The following is an 18,440-nucleotide window of genomic DNA, read 5'->3' on the forward strand; positions in this document are numbered from 1 at the left end:
ATTGCAGTATATGCGCGAGACATCACTGCCGTTGTCAGAGTGCGATCAGACCAAACAAATCGAGTGATGAATGCAGTTGGACATAGTGGTGTATTGAGGGTAAAAAATGATATAAATACTGTTCGGTTTCTCGCACAAACCGATCGTTTCGTGTCTTAAGACATCAATGTGTCGTCACGAGCCGCAGGGATTTGTCTGTCGTGTTTTATTTACTCTTATAGTCCAAGTTCCCGCTGACTGGCATTATACCACTGACAGACGGCTGCGGTTGGAGTTAAAAATCATCAATTGTGTTCTACTGAAGAAACAAAGACACCTACATCTTGGATGCCCTGGGGGTAAGCAGACAAACATCAAATTTTCATTTTTGGGTGAACTATCCCTTTAATGCATAATGAACCAGGAATATATAAGCAATAGTAATCATGAAGCTTCACTTAGCAAGCACCACTAATTAGCTAAACAGTGCAAAACATGCTCCTTATAAAGACTACAAGAAGAGTTAGCAGCGTTTAGAAATCTTCATTCATTTTTACGGTCACGGCATTTCTATTTCTACAAACTGTTAGCAGGCTTGTGTGTGCAAACACACATTGGCTCTAGTTTTCCTCAGTGGATAGAGCAGTGAGTTGAGTATGTGGGTGTGAATTTGTGTCTAGCAGCCATGTCTACAAGGACTGAATCAGAAGTCAGTCTGGGACGAGGTGAGAAGTCAGACATCGGCACCACGTGCACTCTCCTCACACCAATCGATATGTTAGAGCTGGAGGTTTCAGTTACTCTGGCCCACTCGTTGGCCTGCTAGCCTCATTAGAGGAGTTGCTTATGACTGGAGGGTGACGGGGAGAGTTTTTCCGCGCTGTACCCGCCAAAAATCCAACACTTGTGGAAGCAATAAACCGATGCTGTGCTTGTCGTCGCATCAGTGAATTATTTCATTTTCAAGCCGGCGGGAAGTGGTTCCAATATGCCCTGAATATCGCTGCTCATATCACAGCCGATGTGCTGCTGACACTGACAAAATATGAACGCTGTTATAATGTGAAAACTATTTTTTTACATTTGAGGAAATCATGAAAGGTGCTTGCTAGTGCAAAATATTTTTGCATAATTTTGCCGACAAAAAGTCCCCCACCTGGTCTCAGTGATATTCTAGTGCTGAGACATGTTGAGGGACCCCAGAGGCCCCAACCTGGAAGCTTTTTACATTGTAGCAAATTAAAAAGAGCTCTTAAAAGCTCAAGATACAGTATGATCCTTCTGACCTCTTTACAATGAAAGCTACTGCAATTTTTCTATCTCAGTTTTTGGTCCAACAGGTGAAAACTTTAGAGTCAGAAAGAAAAAAAAAATCTACATTTTTTATTATCTATTTTCTAAATGCATGCTATTGCTCTTATTGTGAATGATTCATCTGTGTTTCATTATTTAATATTTTTCTAGACCTCATAATTCCTTTGAAATGACAGACTTTCTCTGGTGACATATGCAAGACTTCTACAATCCAGCACAAAATGTTGCCTTGGAAACTAGCTGAAATTACTAAAATTATTAACTGGAAATAAATAAAAGTTAAAACTGAAATAAAAATAAATTAAACAAATAGTAATATTTAATAAAAAAAACTAATAAAAATTACAAAAATCACAACAAAATCACTAAAAATTAAACTAAAAAAATAAAAAAAAATTTTTTTAAAAGAAGACTCAAAATATAAAAATAAAAGCTAAATCAAATATTTTTAAAATCTATACATAATAAATATATATATATATATATATAATGATATATAAATAATATTAAATTAACACTGACATTAAACTGCCATAAGCAAACACCCCCCAAAAACTACTGTAAAAATGATGATTTAAATGGCTAAATAACTAAAACACGTTTTAACTGAAAAATTAATGTAAATGCTTTTATAAAATTATAAACTTCACATTTATGCTTTTTAAATACTTCCAATATGAGTTGTCCCACTGTATGGTAAATGTATGGAGTGAAAATGAAGAAGAAAAAGAAAATTAGCCTAAACTGTTTTTGAGTTACTGAGTTACAAATCAGATCTTCCGGTAAAACATTAGACTTCTCTCTGGTGATGCATGCCAGACTTCTCCAATCATGTACAGGTAGTCTGCATAAACCCCGCCTTTTCTTACAATCCACCAAAAAACTCTAAGCTCGCATTTAGATTTGCCTCCAACCAATCAACAATAGAACCTACACTTTCTTTTCTTTTTAGATAATCTGTTTCACTCAGATGTAAGTCACAATATGGAACAAAAGACTTGTTGCCACTTCTGTTTCATCACGACTTTAATATAAAAAAAATTACCACACCACACCTCAATAAGCTGCACAATTTGAGGCATCATTCACATCTGTAGCATTAATTTGGGATGAGGTATGCCAAAATGTTCTCCAGATAAATAACAACACATATAATTGTATATGATTGATTGTCCTCAGCAAGCACCACTAAAAATAACGTGAACAGATAAGCAGTGCATGGAGGTCTTGTGCTTCACTTTGATGCATCTAGTGCACTAGAGAGTGCTGATGGGTGAGGCTGAGGACATTCTGTAGTGGCGGTAATCGCTATTCCAATAAGCCCTACAGATCTTGCTGCTGCAGCAAGACTTGCTCTGACACATTTAGAGCTCTGAGAATGAAAGAGGTCTCGGTTGCCCGCAAAAACACTCTGCACACATACACAAGTAAATAAAACAATGAAGTTCATGATGATGAAAGGAGACAAATTATACAATGAAGATGAAAATAAAGAAAGTAGCTGTCCCAGCTGACCTGAGATGTATGTTTTAAAAATGTCAAAATATAGTTGGTAAGCAAAACTAAATCTGAACGAATTAAATCCAACTGCAGTAAATATTTGTAGTGGAAAAAAATAACTGAGTTTGAGTGCTGACTCTAAGTAGCAATGGATCTTCTCTGTCATTGAGCTCAAAAGTATGGCCACCATAAAAATTAAATCCATTAAAAAAAGATAATTTTTTTTATCATTTGGGTGTGTAAAAGTCTTAGCATGCAAAAAGAGTGTGTAACATAAGTTGGGACTAGTCACTTGTCCACAGCAAAAAAAAAAAAAAAAAAAAAAAAAAAAAAAAAAAGGCATTTCTAATATAAAAATGGTTGGCAAGCCAAGTATCACATTCCCAATCTGGAGAAGAGAGCCAGCTGCTGTGTTAATTTACATAAAAATTATTGAGAAACACAATATTGTAACACATTACCTTTCCCCAAAAGTGATCAGCAGTGATAGAGTAAAATGTAATTAAAATATAAATATAAAAAATTAAGATAAGAAAATGTAGATTAACATTGTGTCCTAACCAGACATGATGTGATAAGATTCCAGTGATGAGCAATCTGACTGTCCGCACTAGATGTGACGCGAAAATGAGAAGCGATAAAATCAATCAAAAACCACAGCCAATCAGAAGAGAGTGTGGGCAGGCTCTCTCGGCAAGAGCACAGCAGACACAATAAAATGGGCAAGTACTTAGTAAAATTCATATATATTACACAATTTAAAGGTGCCCTAGAATGTTTTTTCACAAGATGTAATATAAGTCTAAGGTGTCCCCTGAATGTGTCTGTGAAGTTTCAGCTCAAAATACCCCCTAGATTTTTTTAAATCATTTTTTTTAACTGCCTATTTTGAGGCATCATTAAATATGCACCGATTCAGGCTGCGGCCCCTTTAAATCCTCGCGCTCCCTGCCCCTGGAGCTCGCGACTATAACAGTGCATAAACAAAGTTCACACAGCTAATGTAACCCTCAAATGGATCTTTACAAAATGTTCCTCATGCATGCTGCATGCATGCGTCGGATCATGTAAGTATAGTATTTATTTGGATGTTTACATTTGATTCTGAATGAGTTTGATGGTGCTCCGTGGCTAAAGCTAACATTACACACTGTTGGAGAGATTTATAAAGAATGAAGTTGTGTTTATGAATTATACAGACTGCAAGTGTTTAAAAATGAAAATAACGACAGTCTTGTCTCCGTGAATATAGTAATAAACGACAGTAATTTTAACCACATTTAATTTAACATTAGCAACATGGTAACGAAACATTTAGAAAGACAATTTACAGATATCACTAAAAATATCATGTAATCATGGATCATGTCAGTTATTATTGCTCCATCTGCTATTTTTCGCTGTTGTCCTTGCTTGCTTACCTAGTCTGATGATTCAGCTGTGCACAATACTGCCTGCCTTGTCTAAAGCCTTGAACATGAGCTGGCATATGCAAATATTGGGGACGTACATATTAACACTCTGAGGTCTAAAAACGCGCCGGCGCGTTTTGCAGGTTTTTTTTCACATTGCAGCAAAACAGACTTAAAATACTCTGTCATTTTTTGTCATAGAGACATAAGTAATACATCAATTGAAACTATAGAATATCTCCTTTTATTTGTATACACTCAGAGTAAAAACAAAATGTTGTGCTTTTTGTAAAATAAAGAAAACTAACATGATGCGTGATCTCTCATCTCCCTCTGAACGAAGTCCAATCTGATAGTTCTCAGAAAATGAAGTGTAACTTAGTGAATACTAATCACAAAAAATTCATACTTATGTCTAACAAAACGTTGAAATGTCAGGTTTTAAATCGTGCAAGTCAAATCGAAAACAAACATTCTGTGTTTATGTAATCTGTATGAAAAGAGAGCCATGTCAGAAGTCCGTGATTCAGCTCATTACCCACTAATGCGGCCACGCCCACGGAGCCAGCGCTATTCACAGGCAAATTCAGAGACAACACATGCATTCATCATCTCAATCGTGTATTTATTGCCTTGAAAATTGTTTATCTGGATGAAAAAGCCATGGTTAGCGATCTCTGGAAGACATTCAGTAAATTCCTGTTTGTTTTCTTCTATTGATAAGTTTTAAGTGAGTTTTTGTTTCTTTAGCGCCCTCCAGCTGTAGTATGAATTGGTAAACACCATTCATGGAATATCGTCTTCTTCTTAGGTGAATTTGTGGACTAAAATGCACAGAGCGCCCTCCGGCTGCAGTATGAATTGCAAACACCAGCGCTCATAGAGATAACAATGAATATTAAATAAAAAATAACTCCTCTGTATAGAAAATTGACATAAACATATGAGAATCCTATATTTCTCCAAATGTGCATGCTTTTAAACTAAAAGCCTATATTCAGACTCTTTGCATCACAGAAATACATTATATTTTAAAGTATAATATAAAACCATTATTTTATATTGTAATAAAATTTTTCTGTATGTTTCATATACCATGATGAGCTTGAGACATCACAGAAGTTTTTTTTCACAGCCTACCTGACTGAAATGCTTCATTAATATGCAAGTCTTTTCAGGTCATTACTATTCAATTCTTTTGTCTTCACAGGTGAGAATGAGCCATTATTCATGGAGATTCACGCCTCCTCGCATACCGTGTTTCTTGGCAAAAAGTGTCTTACAAAAACTAAATCAGTATATTGTTATAAATGAAAGAGTAGTCAGCATAATTTTTACATAATTTTGAAGCAAAAACTCTAGTCTACAACCTTCAATACCCAAAAGTCTTGTGAACACAGATTTAATATACTTTTATTGGCCTTATATCAGTGACTTAAGTTTTTTGTTTTTTCAGTAACCACGCATAAACGTTATTCCTTCAAAAACACAAACATGTACACACATGTTCCTCACATATTATGGTAGCCTAGTTTGTGCTGAATACAGTGTAATGGCACTTGTGTCATTAATATGTTTATGAACAACTGAAAAAAGCACAAATGTCAGGGCATGTCAAAACTTCTCCAGGCCCCAAATCAGCCTCAGACTCCAGAGGGTTAAGGATCCCGACTGTTAGATAACAGTCTGTGTTATTTTGAGATTCACCTGTTCTTCAGAGGTCTTTTAAACAAATGAGATTTACACAAGAAGGAGGAAACAATGGAGTTTGAGACTGAATGTCATTTCCGCGTACTGAACTCTTGTTATTCAACTATGCCAAGGTAAATTCAATTTTCAATTCTAGGGCACCTTTAAACATTATTTAAAGTACATACGAAGTGACTGAACCAATCTTTGTCATAGAATACACTTGTTTGTTCGCATTGAGTTGACAGTTTGAACGTTCTTCTGCCCATTTATTTATTTTGAAGATCTGCGGTGAATTAGCAAGTGTTGTTTTCATTACAGCTAAAAAGTTGGGAACACAGAACGATATTCAAACTCACGTTAGATGCTTTTAACATTAAATAAAGCACATAAACAGTACCTGATATTATCATTGCCATACTTTGTGTTGCTGTTCCAGCTGGTTAGGACAAAAACTCAGATTAACATGGAAAACATACCTTTTATCGCTTGTCGCGGTATCGTGTCTGGTTAGGACACGGTGTAATAAAATAAAATAAAATGTTGTGGGTGGTTGTCATAGTGTGTCACTATGTGGTTGTGGGTTTTCTGTTACTGGCTGAATTCAAAATAGCCCACTGCCAAGTATCCGATATTCTCATTTCTAGATGCCCCTCTTCAAGCGATGCAAAAACCGCAAGACTGAATGTTTAGAAACGTAATAACACTCCTCTTCTCAATACACCTCATGATTTGAGGCATCAATAATGTGCGTAGCTTAAATGGTGGGGAAGACTTATGCTCTAAAAAACGATAGTGATGCTTGCCTGAGGTTCCTGTGGTTTTAAGTGGATTCTGAATGGGAACTTGCATAAGGTCTCAAACTGAGAGTTTGAAATGTTTTCATCGGCGTGTCATTTTTCAGCCGGTTTTCTTTTTTCCAAACTCTAGACAAGTAGACCATGGAAAAATAATTAGCTATAAAACCAATTGCAGACACCAGGAGGTCAGTGAATGGAGCTAATGAATATCTGCTGGATTTCATCATAATCTTGTGATTAAAGCTGAAAACGATCATTATAGGCATCTGGAGAATATTTGATTAGCGAGTACTGTATATATATATATATATATATATATATATATATATATATATATATATATATATATATATATATATATATATATATATATCACATAACCTGCAGTTTAATAGCAAATCGACTGATTTGTAAGCTATAATGTGTAGGAGAGTGTGACAATCAATAAATGCACTGATCACTGATGACTTAAAATTATACAGTATAGGACAAAACAAACATTAAAATAAGCTAAAACAACTAAAAATCAAGATATTTCTTTTTTTTTTATATAATGAATATTTATAATGAATAATGGGGGGGAGGGCTTTAAGTCAAAAAGGTTGAGATCCACTATGCTAAAGGGACATGGTGATGGAAAAAATATATGAGACGGGATAAAAAAAAAAAGGTTTCTCAATGCTCTTGCTTTCTCTAGCAAATGTTTGTGTTCTTCTGAGACTCAAAAAATGAGTTCTTTGCGAGTAAGTCCAAAAGCTTTGCAAAGGAACAAAAAGGTTTCTTGGGGAAACACAAACATTTGCGATAGAACGCAAAAGCATTGAAATATATTTTTTCCTCCCATCTCGTATCACCTTGTCCATCTAGTGGCTCACATAATGCAATCCTTTAGCACCTCTATAAATAACAGACAGCTTCAAGAATGAAAAACAGCTCTGAACGAGTTTGTTAAAATAACTTTCTAGCGCAGTTTTTGGTTTCAGGGCCAAACTTTTATTTAGAATAAATCAAATCATATGTTGTTGTAGGCAGTTATCTCTCAACAAAAGTTGCATATGATGTTGGATTGTTTGCACCCTGATTTGATTACAAACAACCTCTCTGTGTAGCTCCTGTCTGTACCGTATAAATGCAGTAGTGACTCTGAGCCAGCAGAAATGAGTGTTCAGCATATGAAAAATGCACAGAGGGTAACCCAGGGATACATCTGCAATAACTCTTAATATTAAAGTGTGGATCAGGGGTAGATTTCCAACTGCTGTTGTATTTCTCTGATGCTTTTATCCATTTAAAAAGTGTCTTTGGGGTTTGCAGTTTATTAAAACATGTATTCCCCATATTGACTTGTTTGTCTGGCTTACTGTAGGTTTACATGTAGTCTTTTGTTACTATTAAGATAAACTACGCAATTTCTCTGCCACATTCTTCAACAAACAAAACTGCAAAAAACAATATGAGGTTTTCTGTACATTCCCTTCATCTGCCATTGGTCAAATAAACACATAGCGTCATCCCAGATTTAAATAACTGGTTAAGCCAATGTTGCTGTATTGGTCTGGACAGGATGCTTAAACAAACAGAGGTTTGTGGTTGGTAAGATTTTTTTAATGTTTTGAAAAAAGTTTCTTATGCTCACCAAGGCTGCACTTATTTGATTAAAAGCACAGTAAAAAAACAGTAAAAATGTGAAATATCATTATAATTTAAAATACCTGCTTTCTTTTCAATACATTGCAAAATGTAATTTATTCCTGTGATAGCAAAACTAATTTTCAGCATCATTACTCCAGTTTTCAGTGTCACATGATCTTTCAGAAATCATTCTAATATGCTGATTTGCTGATCAAGAAACATTTATTATTATTATCAATACTGAAAACAGTTGTGCTGCTCAATATTTTTGTGGAAACCATGATACATTTTTTTTTTTCAAGATTCTTTGATGAATAGAAAGTTCAAAAGAACAGCATTTATTTGATATAGAAATCTTTTGTTACATTATAAATGTCTTCACTGTAACTTTTGATCAATTTATTGAGTCCATGCTGAATAAAAGTATTAATTAATTTAAAAAAAAAATCTTACTGACTGCAATTTGTATGCAAATTGTGATTCTATAGGTTCCAATTGTGTACTCAATATTAATTTGCAATATTGATAAATCAATTGAGAAAGTCAACAATGAAATGCCTACACTTGGATAATCAATGAACAATGATATATTTTAATCATGAGGATAAACACAGTTAAAAAATAAAACAAATTAGAAATGAAATGAAGATCTGTAACAAAACACTGATAAATAAATTGATATTGACAAAAAAAAAGAAATAAATAAACTGAAAATGCAAAAAAATCATATGCATTTGATTTGATCATTTTGAAACTGAAAATAATTTTTCACTATCTTGACTTTGTTTTTTTATTTTGTAGGGTTGTATTCATTTATTTATTTACATTAATATAAATTAGTTGCTCAATTGATCGATCAATTTCTCATTTGGTTTATAAATTTTTTTGAGTAGCACAAAATGTCCCCTATAAGTTTATCTCAACATCAGAAATGTTTGCAGTGTTAGTAGTTGCATTAATGTGTTTCTGACCTGCTCTAGAAGGTCCTCCACTTTCCTCTGCCAGCTCTCTCTGGCGGAGCACATCTCCTGATCTTTATTCTGTGCCAGCTGGGTGAGCGCTGACCTTTTATTCTCCTCATGCTCTTCACGCAGTTCCTCACGCAGTTTCTTACACTCTTGCCTGTAGACACACACACAAAGATACACACTAATGACCATACTGTTTAGTGCTTATACATTTTTTGCTGAGATCTTTTGACAGAAATCTGATAAAAAAAAAACAGGACAGATTTGGTTTCTGGTGTTGCATACATTTAAATATAAAAGCACATAAATAAAGCTCTCAACTGGGTTAGTGGTCCGTTGATCATTAATGGCTGCTAAATGGGCCGGCCCCCGTTCATACGCTCTGCAGATCTTTTTAAAGTACCTACATTTCTCTGCTCCGCAGCAGCGGAGGTCACAAAAGAGGTTAACCGCCACATTATGTGGTGTAATTGCTGGACGTCATGAGAGTGTGGCGCTGGGCTTAAATCCATGATTATTATGTCTGAGCTTTAGACTGTTCTAAAAATGCCCAAATAACAGTCAGCACGGAGTACCGCACACACTCGGAGAGACACTGCGGAAACCTTTTAAAGGTGTGAAATTAGTCTTAATTGCTGCTTAAGAGGAAATGGAAGCTGTAACAGGGTCTGGGCACCTTAAAAGCCACCTGAGACCAAAGCAATAAGCACTGAGACGTGAATGGATTTTTAAAACACACACTGATTTATCTTTTCAATTCTGGTTGCAAAAATCTCTAAATGATAATATACTGCAGAGCAGCATTTATTTACTGTAAAGAATAATTGGGGTTTACAAGGTGGATATAAATATAAAAAAAAAAAGTATATTTATTATTTATTTATTCAGGATGAAGTCAGCATGAACAATGTAAATATAAATTACTTAAATATAAATATCTATAATTGCAAAATGGGAAATGCATATCTTTAATTATGCATTTTTAAAGATTTAAATATTACATTATATTATATAAATATGGCAAAAACATGCCATTATATATATATAGACATGTAGAGACATGCATTTTAATTTTATATACACATTTATGTAATAATATAATATATGTATATTTTCTTTTAAATTTTTTTAAATTTTAATCACATTTTTGCCTTTTACTCATTTAAAATGGTAGTTCATATTAAGTAGTCTTGCAGTCTGACAAAAACATTTTTAAAGATACAAAAATTCTCTAATATAATATAATATAATATAATATAATATAATATAATATAATATAATATAATATAATTATAAAAAAATGTATATTTATTTTTTATTTATTCAGGATGAAGTCAGCATGAACAATGTAAATATAAATTATTTAAATATAAATATCTATAATTGCAAAATGGGAAATACATATCTTTAATTATGCATGTTTAAAGATTTAAATATTACATTATATTATATAAATGTATATTAAATATCAAAAACATGCCATTATATATATATATATATATATATATATATATATATATATATATATGTAGAGACATGCATTTTAATTTAATATACATTTATGTAATAATATAATATATGTATATTTTCTTTTACATTTTTCAAAATTTTAATCACATTTTTGCCTTTTACTCATTTAAAATGGTAGTTCATTTTAAGTAGTCTTGCAGTCTGACAAAAACATTTTTAAAGATACAAAAATTCTCTAATATAATATAATATAATATAATATAATAAAATAATAAAAAAAATGTATATTTATTATTTATTTATTCAGGATGAAGTCAGCATGAACAATGTAAATATAAATTATTTAAATATAAATATCTATAATTGCAAAATGGGAAATGCATATCTTTAAATTATGCATGTTTAAAGATTTAAATATTACATTATATAATATAAATGTGTATTAAATATCAAAAACATGCCATATATATAAATAGACATGTAGAGACATACATTTTAATTTAATATACATTTATGTAATAATATAATATATGTATATTTTCTTTTACATTTCAACAATTCAAAGTATGGTAGTCTGAGGTTTTTCAGACATCTGGGGAAATTTTAATGCAGTTTTTTGTCTAAAATTATAGCTGAGTCAGAATCGAACACACACATAGGAACTGACTCATCCAGTCATGTGGTGCATCACAAGAGGAGGTGGTGAATTAACCAGCACTTCTGCTCATCAGATGTTGCTGTATGTGGTTTATAGCCTTTATGTACCTTTAGAAAGAGTCCATTTGTCTTCATAAATGATCTCAGTGCAAAGCTGTCAGTGCAGCAAACAAAAATCACATAAACAGTTTTTATTTGTTGCACTCGGCACACGCATGCTTGCGATATCCAGACGGCGCTGCCTCGAAGGGGAGGATCCATCTGGAGTTTCTATGAACTTCGTCGTGCGGTGCAGCTGTAAGCTTAATTGCACAACGTAAATCCAAGTGTTGATAAAGAAGTCAGTGATGGTTTAAGACTGAGAAAAAACGCAAGTGCCTTTGTCTGATAGATTGGCCTGATGATGAACAAACCCTCTTGCAACTCTGGCAACACAAAGTCTGCCAAATATTTGTCCTCTGATGATGCTTGGATATCTTTTCCTGCATTGTTAAGAGAAATACATGCTTATAAACATGATACACTGAGGAAAACGGTCTGTTAGCATCATTAGCAGCCTGTTAGCATTTCATTCTTGTCACATGGCATTTCCACTGTAAAATTCCTTTTGTAAAGCCAATCGATACTGTTTTCAATGGACTAGACTCTTAAAAAGTCCATTAAATAAGTCCTCAGCACCATAAATGATATTAATTGCGATAATTTCTAATTTAGCTTAGGATTTGTGAAGTCATGGAAGCTCCTAGAAATTCATAACAGGGGACTCTTGGAAAATGAGGCTCTCGACCTAGATCCAGCATCATTACCAGCACTTATTTTGAGCAATAACAAGCTCTACATTGGTCCGCATTCCCCAAAATAACAAGTTTAAGTCTAAATATCATGCTCCAGGGCACCATCCTGAGCAAATGTTGTGGAAAATGAGCTACAGAGGATGAAATCCAATAAATGCCTTGTTGATTTGTCGTTTAAGCATGTTGAGTGCCTGCTTAGGGCCCATTCAACTTCAACCTTCCCAGTTAGCTCATTTTTATCGTTTTCGGGGGATATTATAGTGGTGAATTGGTAACTTTGCAAAACTATGAGCACACAAAGTAACCAAAATGTTCTTAATGGCCTTTGTTTTATTTCAGCTCAGACTAATGACCTATTTGTCTTTTTCGAAGGCCCATGATATTAAGCACTGGTTGTAAGCATTGCTGATAATGAATAAGGCAGGCAGTGCGTTCTGAGGCAATGCCAAAACACTTACAGCTGTTGGGAACTTTACAGGGTATATAAGTCATAAGCTTGGCAAGGAAGGAGAGAACGTAAAGAACGAGAAATGCCTTGCTTGGTGACAAACCATTTACACGGACAGTTCAACCACAAATGAAAAAAATCATCGTTGAAAATGAAAACTCATCATTTACTCTCCTTCATGTCATGGGAAAAAATGGTCAGGTTAATTAAAATGTTGATTTAATGACTATTCTTTTACATAATTACCCTTTCACAACTTTTATATTTCAAAAATACAAGTTTTAACAATGATAACACCAATGACCAATAAATTAATGAATTAATAAATAAAGAAATATTATATGTGAATATTATTATTGTTATTAATTATTTACATTAATTATACTTATTAATTATACTTAACCCATAAAACAATCAAACTAACTAATAAATAAATAAATGGATTTTTAATTATTATTATTATTATTATTTATCTTACATTATAAATTATAATATAAGTTATTATTTAGAATACAATTTAAAATAAAATATATTATTAATTACTTTTTTATTTCCTTTTTTGCACAATTGTTGGACCTTGCACTAATGCTTAAAACAATTATTAAAAATAAATAAAACAAACAAACAATTGTTGAACCTTGCACTAATGTCAAATAAATAAACAAACAAAAAAAGATTATTTTTAATTATTTATATATATATATATATATATATATATATATATATATATATATATATATATATATATATATATATATATAAAGATATATATTATATTTATTATCTATCTTACATTATAAATTATAACTTATTATTTAGAACACAATAACTTTTTTTTTTTTTTTTGCTTGCACTAAGTTTAAGGTGTACTTTATTGTCCAAAAAGGGAAATATGTCTAATGTTAAATAAACAAGTCACAAGGCACAATATGCAGGATTTTTGGATTAAAATATCCAAAAACCACTAGAACAATGTTATATATTTTGTTGACTTGTGTACATACATTATCCCAAATGTTTCCAAGAATGTTTAAATTCAGAGAAATAAGCTATTTTTAACCAGGACATGGATGTGTCCGACTGTCTGTGCGTCACCTATCAGTGATGTCATACCCACCTTACCCCCGATTTCCGATTTTATTTTGTAGAAACCATGGAAACACCAAAGATGCTTTAATATATCACATGTTTTATTAGACAAGGGAACAACTGTTTGGTTACATGAAAACAAATTATTGTTATATAGCTCAAGTCTTATTATTTAAATCTCGTTTTCATTTTTTTATGCGTGTTCCATGCTTTTACCATGCCTCCGAAAAAATACTATTTTGTCAAGTAGCTAACATAGCATAATCAGACGCAGCTTTATTTTTAGTAACAGTATAATACAGCATTTTCTCCATCATACAATACGTTTGTATTTAATTGCATGCCATTTATCAGAACAAGCCATCCAGCATTTATTAATATGATATTCTAAAATCGATTTAGTTTACTGCAGTGTGCAACAAGTGTCTCACAGCGTTCGCTCGGCAGCAACACACTCAAATGGTATCTAATATGATAAACAGCGCTGTGTTACCTCATACACTTGACCGGAAGAAGCGGAAGCGGTGACTGCCGCATAATAAAAGTTCAGCTGCTCATGAGACATGTGTCACGTTCGTCTCTCATTAGCAATCGCTCCAGCAGCCTCGTTCAATTCAATTCACATTTATTTATCATTCAGCTACATAATCACTTGGCCCTGCGCTGCTTCATACTACAGTAATGTTAATAATCTCATCCATGAACATGATTTCTGCCCGAGTCCCATCCGGATTCTTTTCCACCAGCTGTGAGGCGAAGACGACATTGAGATTCCAAGATTCTGTGCTCAAACTCGGTGTCATCAAGCTACGCCTTTGTTTTGAATAGGCAACCTCTACCGGCGAACATTCTACACACTGTGCCTTACGTAAGTAAATAAATAAATAACATATCATTTAATCTGTGATAGGAAGACTATCCATCCATAGGCTCCAGCATCTCCGCGACACTACATAGGACAAGTGGTTTAGATGATGGATGGATTTAATGACGCTAGAACAAGATGCCTTGGAGTTTTTTTTTTTTTTTGACTATTTGAAGTCTTTTTAATGACTGAAAATTTAAGGGACATGTTTGTTCCCATATTTTGATGATGACCCTTATTCGACATGGTAAGTAAATATCTCTGTAGGCACATTTCCAAGAACTCATGTAACATAGAAACATGTGCTCTTACCGGAGTGTCTCAGTCCACTTCAGCTCGAGCTCCAGGGCCATCTTATCCATTTTGAGCTTCTCTTCCTCTTTGGTGGAGATGAGTTTGGCATCATGCTGTTGTTTCTGAGTCTCCATCTCTCCCTGAGGAAAAGATCGAGAGCGAACATTAGCTCTGATGAGCCATTAAGCGCATGACCCGTAATTGTGAGGTCTAACGCGCGGCACTCAGGACGAGAGGGAGGGCTCTTCTTCACAGCTATCAATCATACTGGGGCCAGGAAATGGAAATCCATTTTCATTTCTCAGCTCACTCAGTTTTTTCTCACACACACACACTGATTCATTATGCATGGTCACTCAGAGAACCTGTGCTTCAGGTCAAGGACAGGAAGAGGAACCATGAAGAGGCCTCTCTAATGAAGTGTCACACAGGGGACAAAAACGCAGGTGGGTGTAATTCAACAGGGCACCTATTACACATCTCAAAATTATGAACTCATTGCAGGTGTTTTTAGAAGCTATTCATGGAAACTGAGAGCAAAAGCAGTATATTTTAAAATAAATTACCCACATCACCTTTAATAAAAAAAAAAATTCTGGCAGCACCAGCTGAGTTACATGACTTTGAAGTATGAAGTCCCATTCTTATTTTGTTTTTAGAGTAATTGCATTGGTAATAGACCTGAAGGGCTGTTAGGAGGTTGCTGGTCTCTCGGAGTCTGGCTCGCGTGGCATCCAGCTCTTCTAGAAGCTTCTTCTGGGCATCCTTCAGATTGGAGATGTGTCCCTCAGCAGAACCGAGTCCCTGCTCTCCCTGCTTCACCAGCTCCTGGAGTCGACTCACCTGAAGAACAGTAGAAGTTACTTGCTTTTGAGCAGATGCTTGTTATGTTCTCTGTTAAGGACACCGTAAAAATGAGGCAAGGCTTAAACCAACTATTTAACAGGTCTGAGTCAGTCTGTTGGCTGGTTTCAGAGGGGCTTTGGGTACTTTTCAGATATTTTTCAATTACTTTTCATTAAGACCAGCCTAAGTCAGCTGAGAAACCAGCTAGGACCCGCAAATCAGCAGGACAACTTCTAAAGAAGGCATCCTAACCGAAATGTAACCTCTTGCATGACTGATCTGAGATGCTTTTCATGGGCGCTGTTAAAAGTCTCTCACATTCTTAAAGTTCATTCCAATCGAGATGTTGATGTTATCATGTTTCTAAATCAGCAACTTAGTACTTTAATGCACATTAAAATACTGCACAACACATAAATATTGAATGATATAGTGCTTTTTGAACAGCCTTCAAGTGGGGAGCATGGCTAAATATGTACAGTAGCCTAGGTGGATAATTGGTTTCTAGAAGGTCATTGGCTGGTCATCATCTTCAACCAGCAACAAACCAGCGACCAACTGGTCATTACCAGCTTATAGGCTGGATTTTGGAACATTCTCATTGATTAATGAGCTAATGACCAGCTTAGACCAGCTAGAAACCACAGATACCATATTTCAAAACACTATCTTAAGATGGATTTTCCAGCAAGTCCAGAACTTCATTTTCATTTAAGAAAATTGTGATGTGCTTATCACTCAAAAAGTAAATGAAACCTGGCTAAACTGAATGATAGGGTAATAATCAGTGATGCTGCTTCTCTTCAGGGGTCTCTTTGGCCCATTTGCAGCTGTGTCTAAGTTACATGGGACCCAGCCAGATTTGTGTACTGCAAGCCCATTAAAACACATTGAGACTAATGAGATGATAAACACACGACACTGACATTAATCACCTCCTCCCTCTGCTTCCATGCCTTCCTTTCTACCTGCTAAATCACTTTCACAGAGACAGCATAAGGTTTTGAAAAGAGTGGACAATATTAAGCAATGCAGCAGTGTGCTGTAGTTTAAACAGCAAGAGCTCCAATGACTACATGGATTTGCACGCACCCTCATAATGGGATTATAATGAGATTTAGGTGATATTGCGATTAAACTTTATCTCATGTAAACACAATACTTCGATCAAATTGATGCAATTAAGCTCATAACCGTAGTAGCCATAATTATAGTAAAATATGTGGCATATGCTGATCGCAATAAACAGGTGTGTAAACACTTAAATCACATCTATTCAAACCTGACAAAGTGCACATGTACATGTGATGTACGCGGATAATGCTGCCACGTAGCGGTAAAGAAGGCATTACAGTTTTGGGGTGCCAAATAAACCGAGGCTATGTTTAACTCCACTTTTAGACACTCGCAAACTTCCAAGCACTTCCCCTCGGGGGAATACCCATCGTCATTTTGAAGTGTGTTCAACTTCGTCAAGTGGACGAGGGAAGTTTATTTGAACAGACCCTCGACCCCTCGATTTTGACCGAGGAAGTCTACTCAACGTGTACACTTCAAGCAGATCCATAGGCCACAGGGCAACACAATTGTTTCACAAAACAACTCGTATTGCTAACAGGCCATTCCATTTAAACCCACTGCAACGGTTCCACCAGTAAGGAGCACTCATTCATGTCAATCACATCCAAGTGAATGAGATGGAGGGAGGTTAGCGAGGGAAGGACATAAAAAAGGTGCAGTATGTAATATTGACTGCTAGTGGTTGAAATGGGTACTGCAGTCCGAATTCAAAATATTGAAGAGATTCGTTCCCCCGCCCCCTTCTCCTCAGACTTGACGCTGATGCGGGTTGCCTGATTGAGGACACGCAACAGAAACGAGTGCAAATGACAGTTGATCAGCTAATGTATTTGCATTTTAATAAACCTCTGGTCATAGAGCTTTTTAGATCGATGCCGATGCTTTTTAGGTTTGGTAGAATCTGCGATCTCTGATCCAGTTGGCTGCAATATGGCAACCCTGAGTGTTGAAATACTATTGAATAAACTGGCAGTGGGCGGGATCACACAGACCAAAACAAAAACAGTCATTCCAACACTGAACGCACATTTCAAAGTAGAATAACTGGCAGCAGCATTTTTCAGAGAAACAGTATGTGAACTTAGCATGTTTCCTTAATATCTGCAAACATATAATAGCATTTTTATGCTTTAGTACAGTCAAAGAAAAAATTACATATAGCACCTTTAAATGCAGCCTGAGTTCATGCTGACAACATTTTGCGACATGAATATAATGCAGTATTACTGATGGTCGAAGACACCGAAATAAAGACATTTTAGGCGCATCACCGAAAAAACAAAACAAATAATCCACAGAAATGTTTTGCAATTTACTCAAGTAGATTAAAACAATGGCCAGTAACACATCTACACTACTATATGTGAGTTAATCATTTTTGCTGTGCATTGAGGTATGTGAATAACGGCAGTAAAAATACATTTCTTAAAATTGAAGCGAATAATCAAAATAATGAAAATTGCATTTACAGCAGTGATGAGGTTTGCTTGAATCATGTAAACATCTTGCTGCGATTAAGTCTTTACTCTGATCATTGGAAATAATTACATTATTGGTGCAGTTATAAATAGTCCATGATCATTGTTGATTATATATGGCCTGA

General features: G+C 34.6%; 1 protein-coding gene across 4 annotated transcripts in view; it reads right to left on the reverse strand.

The window, feature by feature from the left end:
• fam184ab (family with sequence similarity 184 member Ab) overlaps nucleotides 1-18,440 on the reverse strand; it is a 96,609-nt gene that overhangs the window by 54,154 nt on the left and 24,015 nt on the right. For all 4 annotated transcript variants that reach the window (XM_048207572.1, XM_048207569.1, XM_048207570.1 and 1 more), the window contains exons 8-10: nucleotides 15,593-15,754; nucleotides 14,930-15,051; nucleotides 9,298-9,448 (exon numbers count right to left, since the gene is read on the reverse strand). In XM_048207572.1, the coding sequence (XP_048063529.1) occupies nucleotides 9,298-9,448; nucleotides 14,930-15,051; nucleotides 15,593-15,754 (435 nt within the window). The remainder of the gene's footprint in view (nucleotides 1-9,297; nucleotides 9,449-14,929; nucleotides 15,052-15,592; nucleotides 15,755-18,440) is intronic.

This window comes from Megalobrama amblycephala, linkage group LG11 (assembly GCF_018812025.1).
Source record: "Megalobrama amblycephala isolate DHTTF-2021 linkage group LG11, ASM1881202v1, whole genome shotgun sequence".
In the NCBI taxonomy this organism is placed as follows: Eukaryota; Metazoa; Chordata; class Actinopteri; order Cypriniformes; family Xenocyprididae; genus Megalobrama; species Megalobrama amblycephala.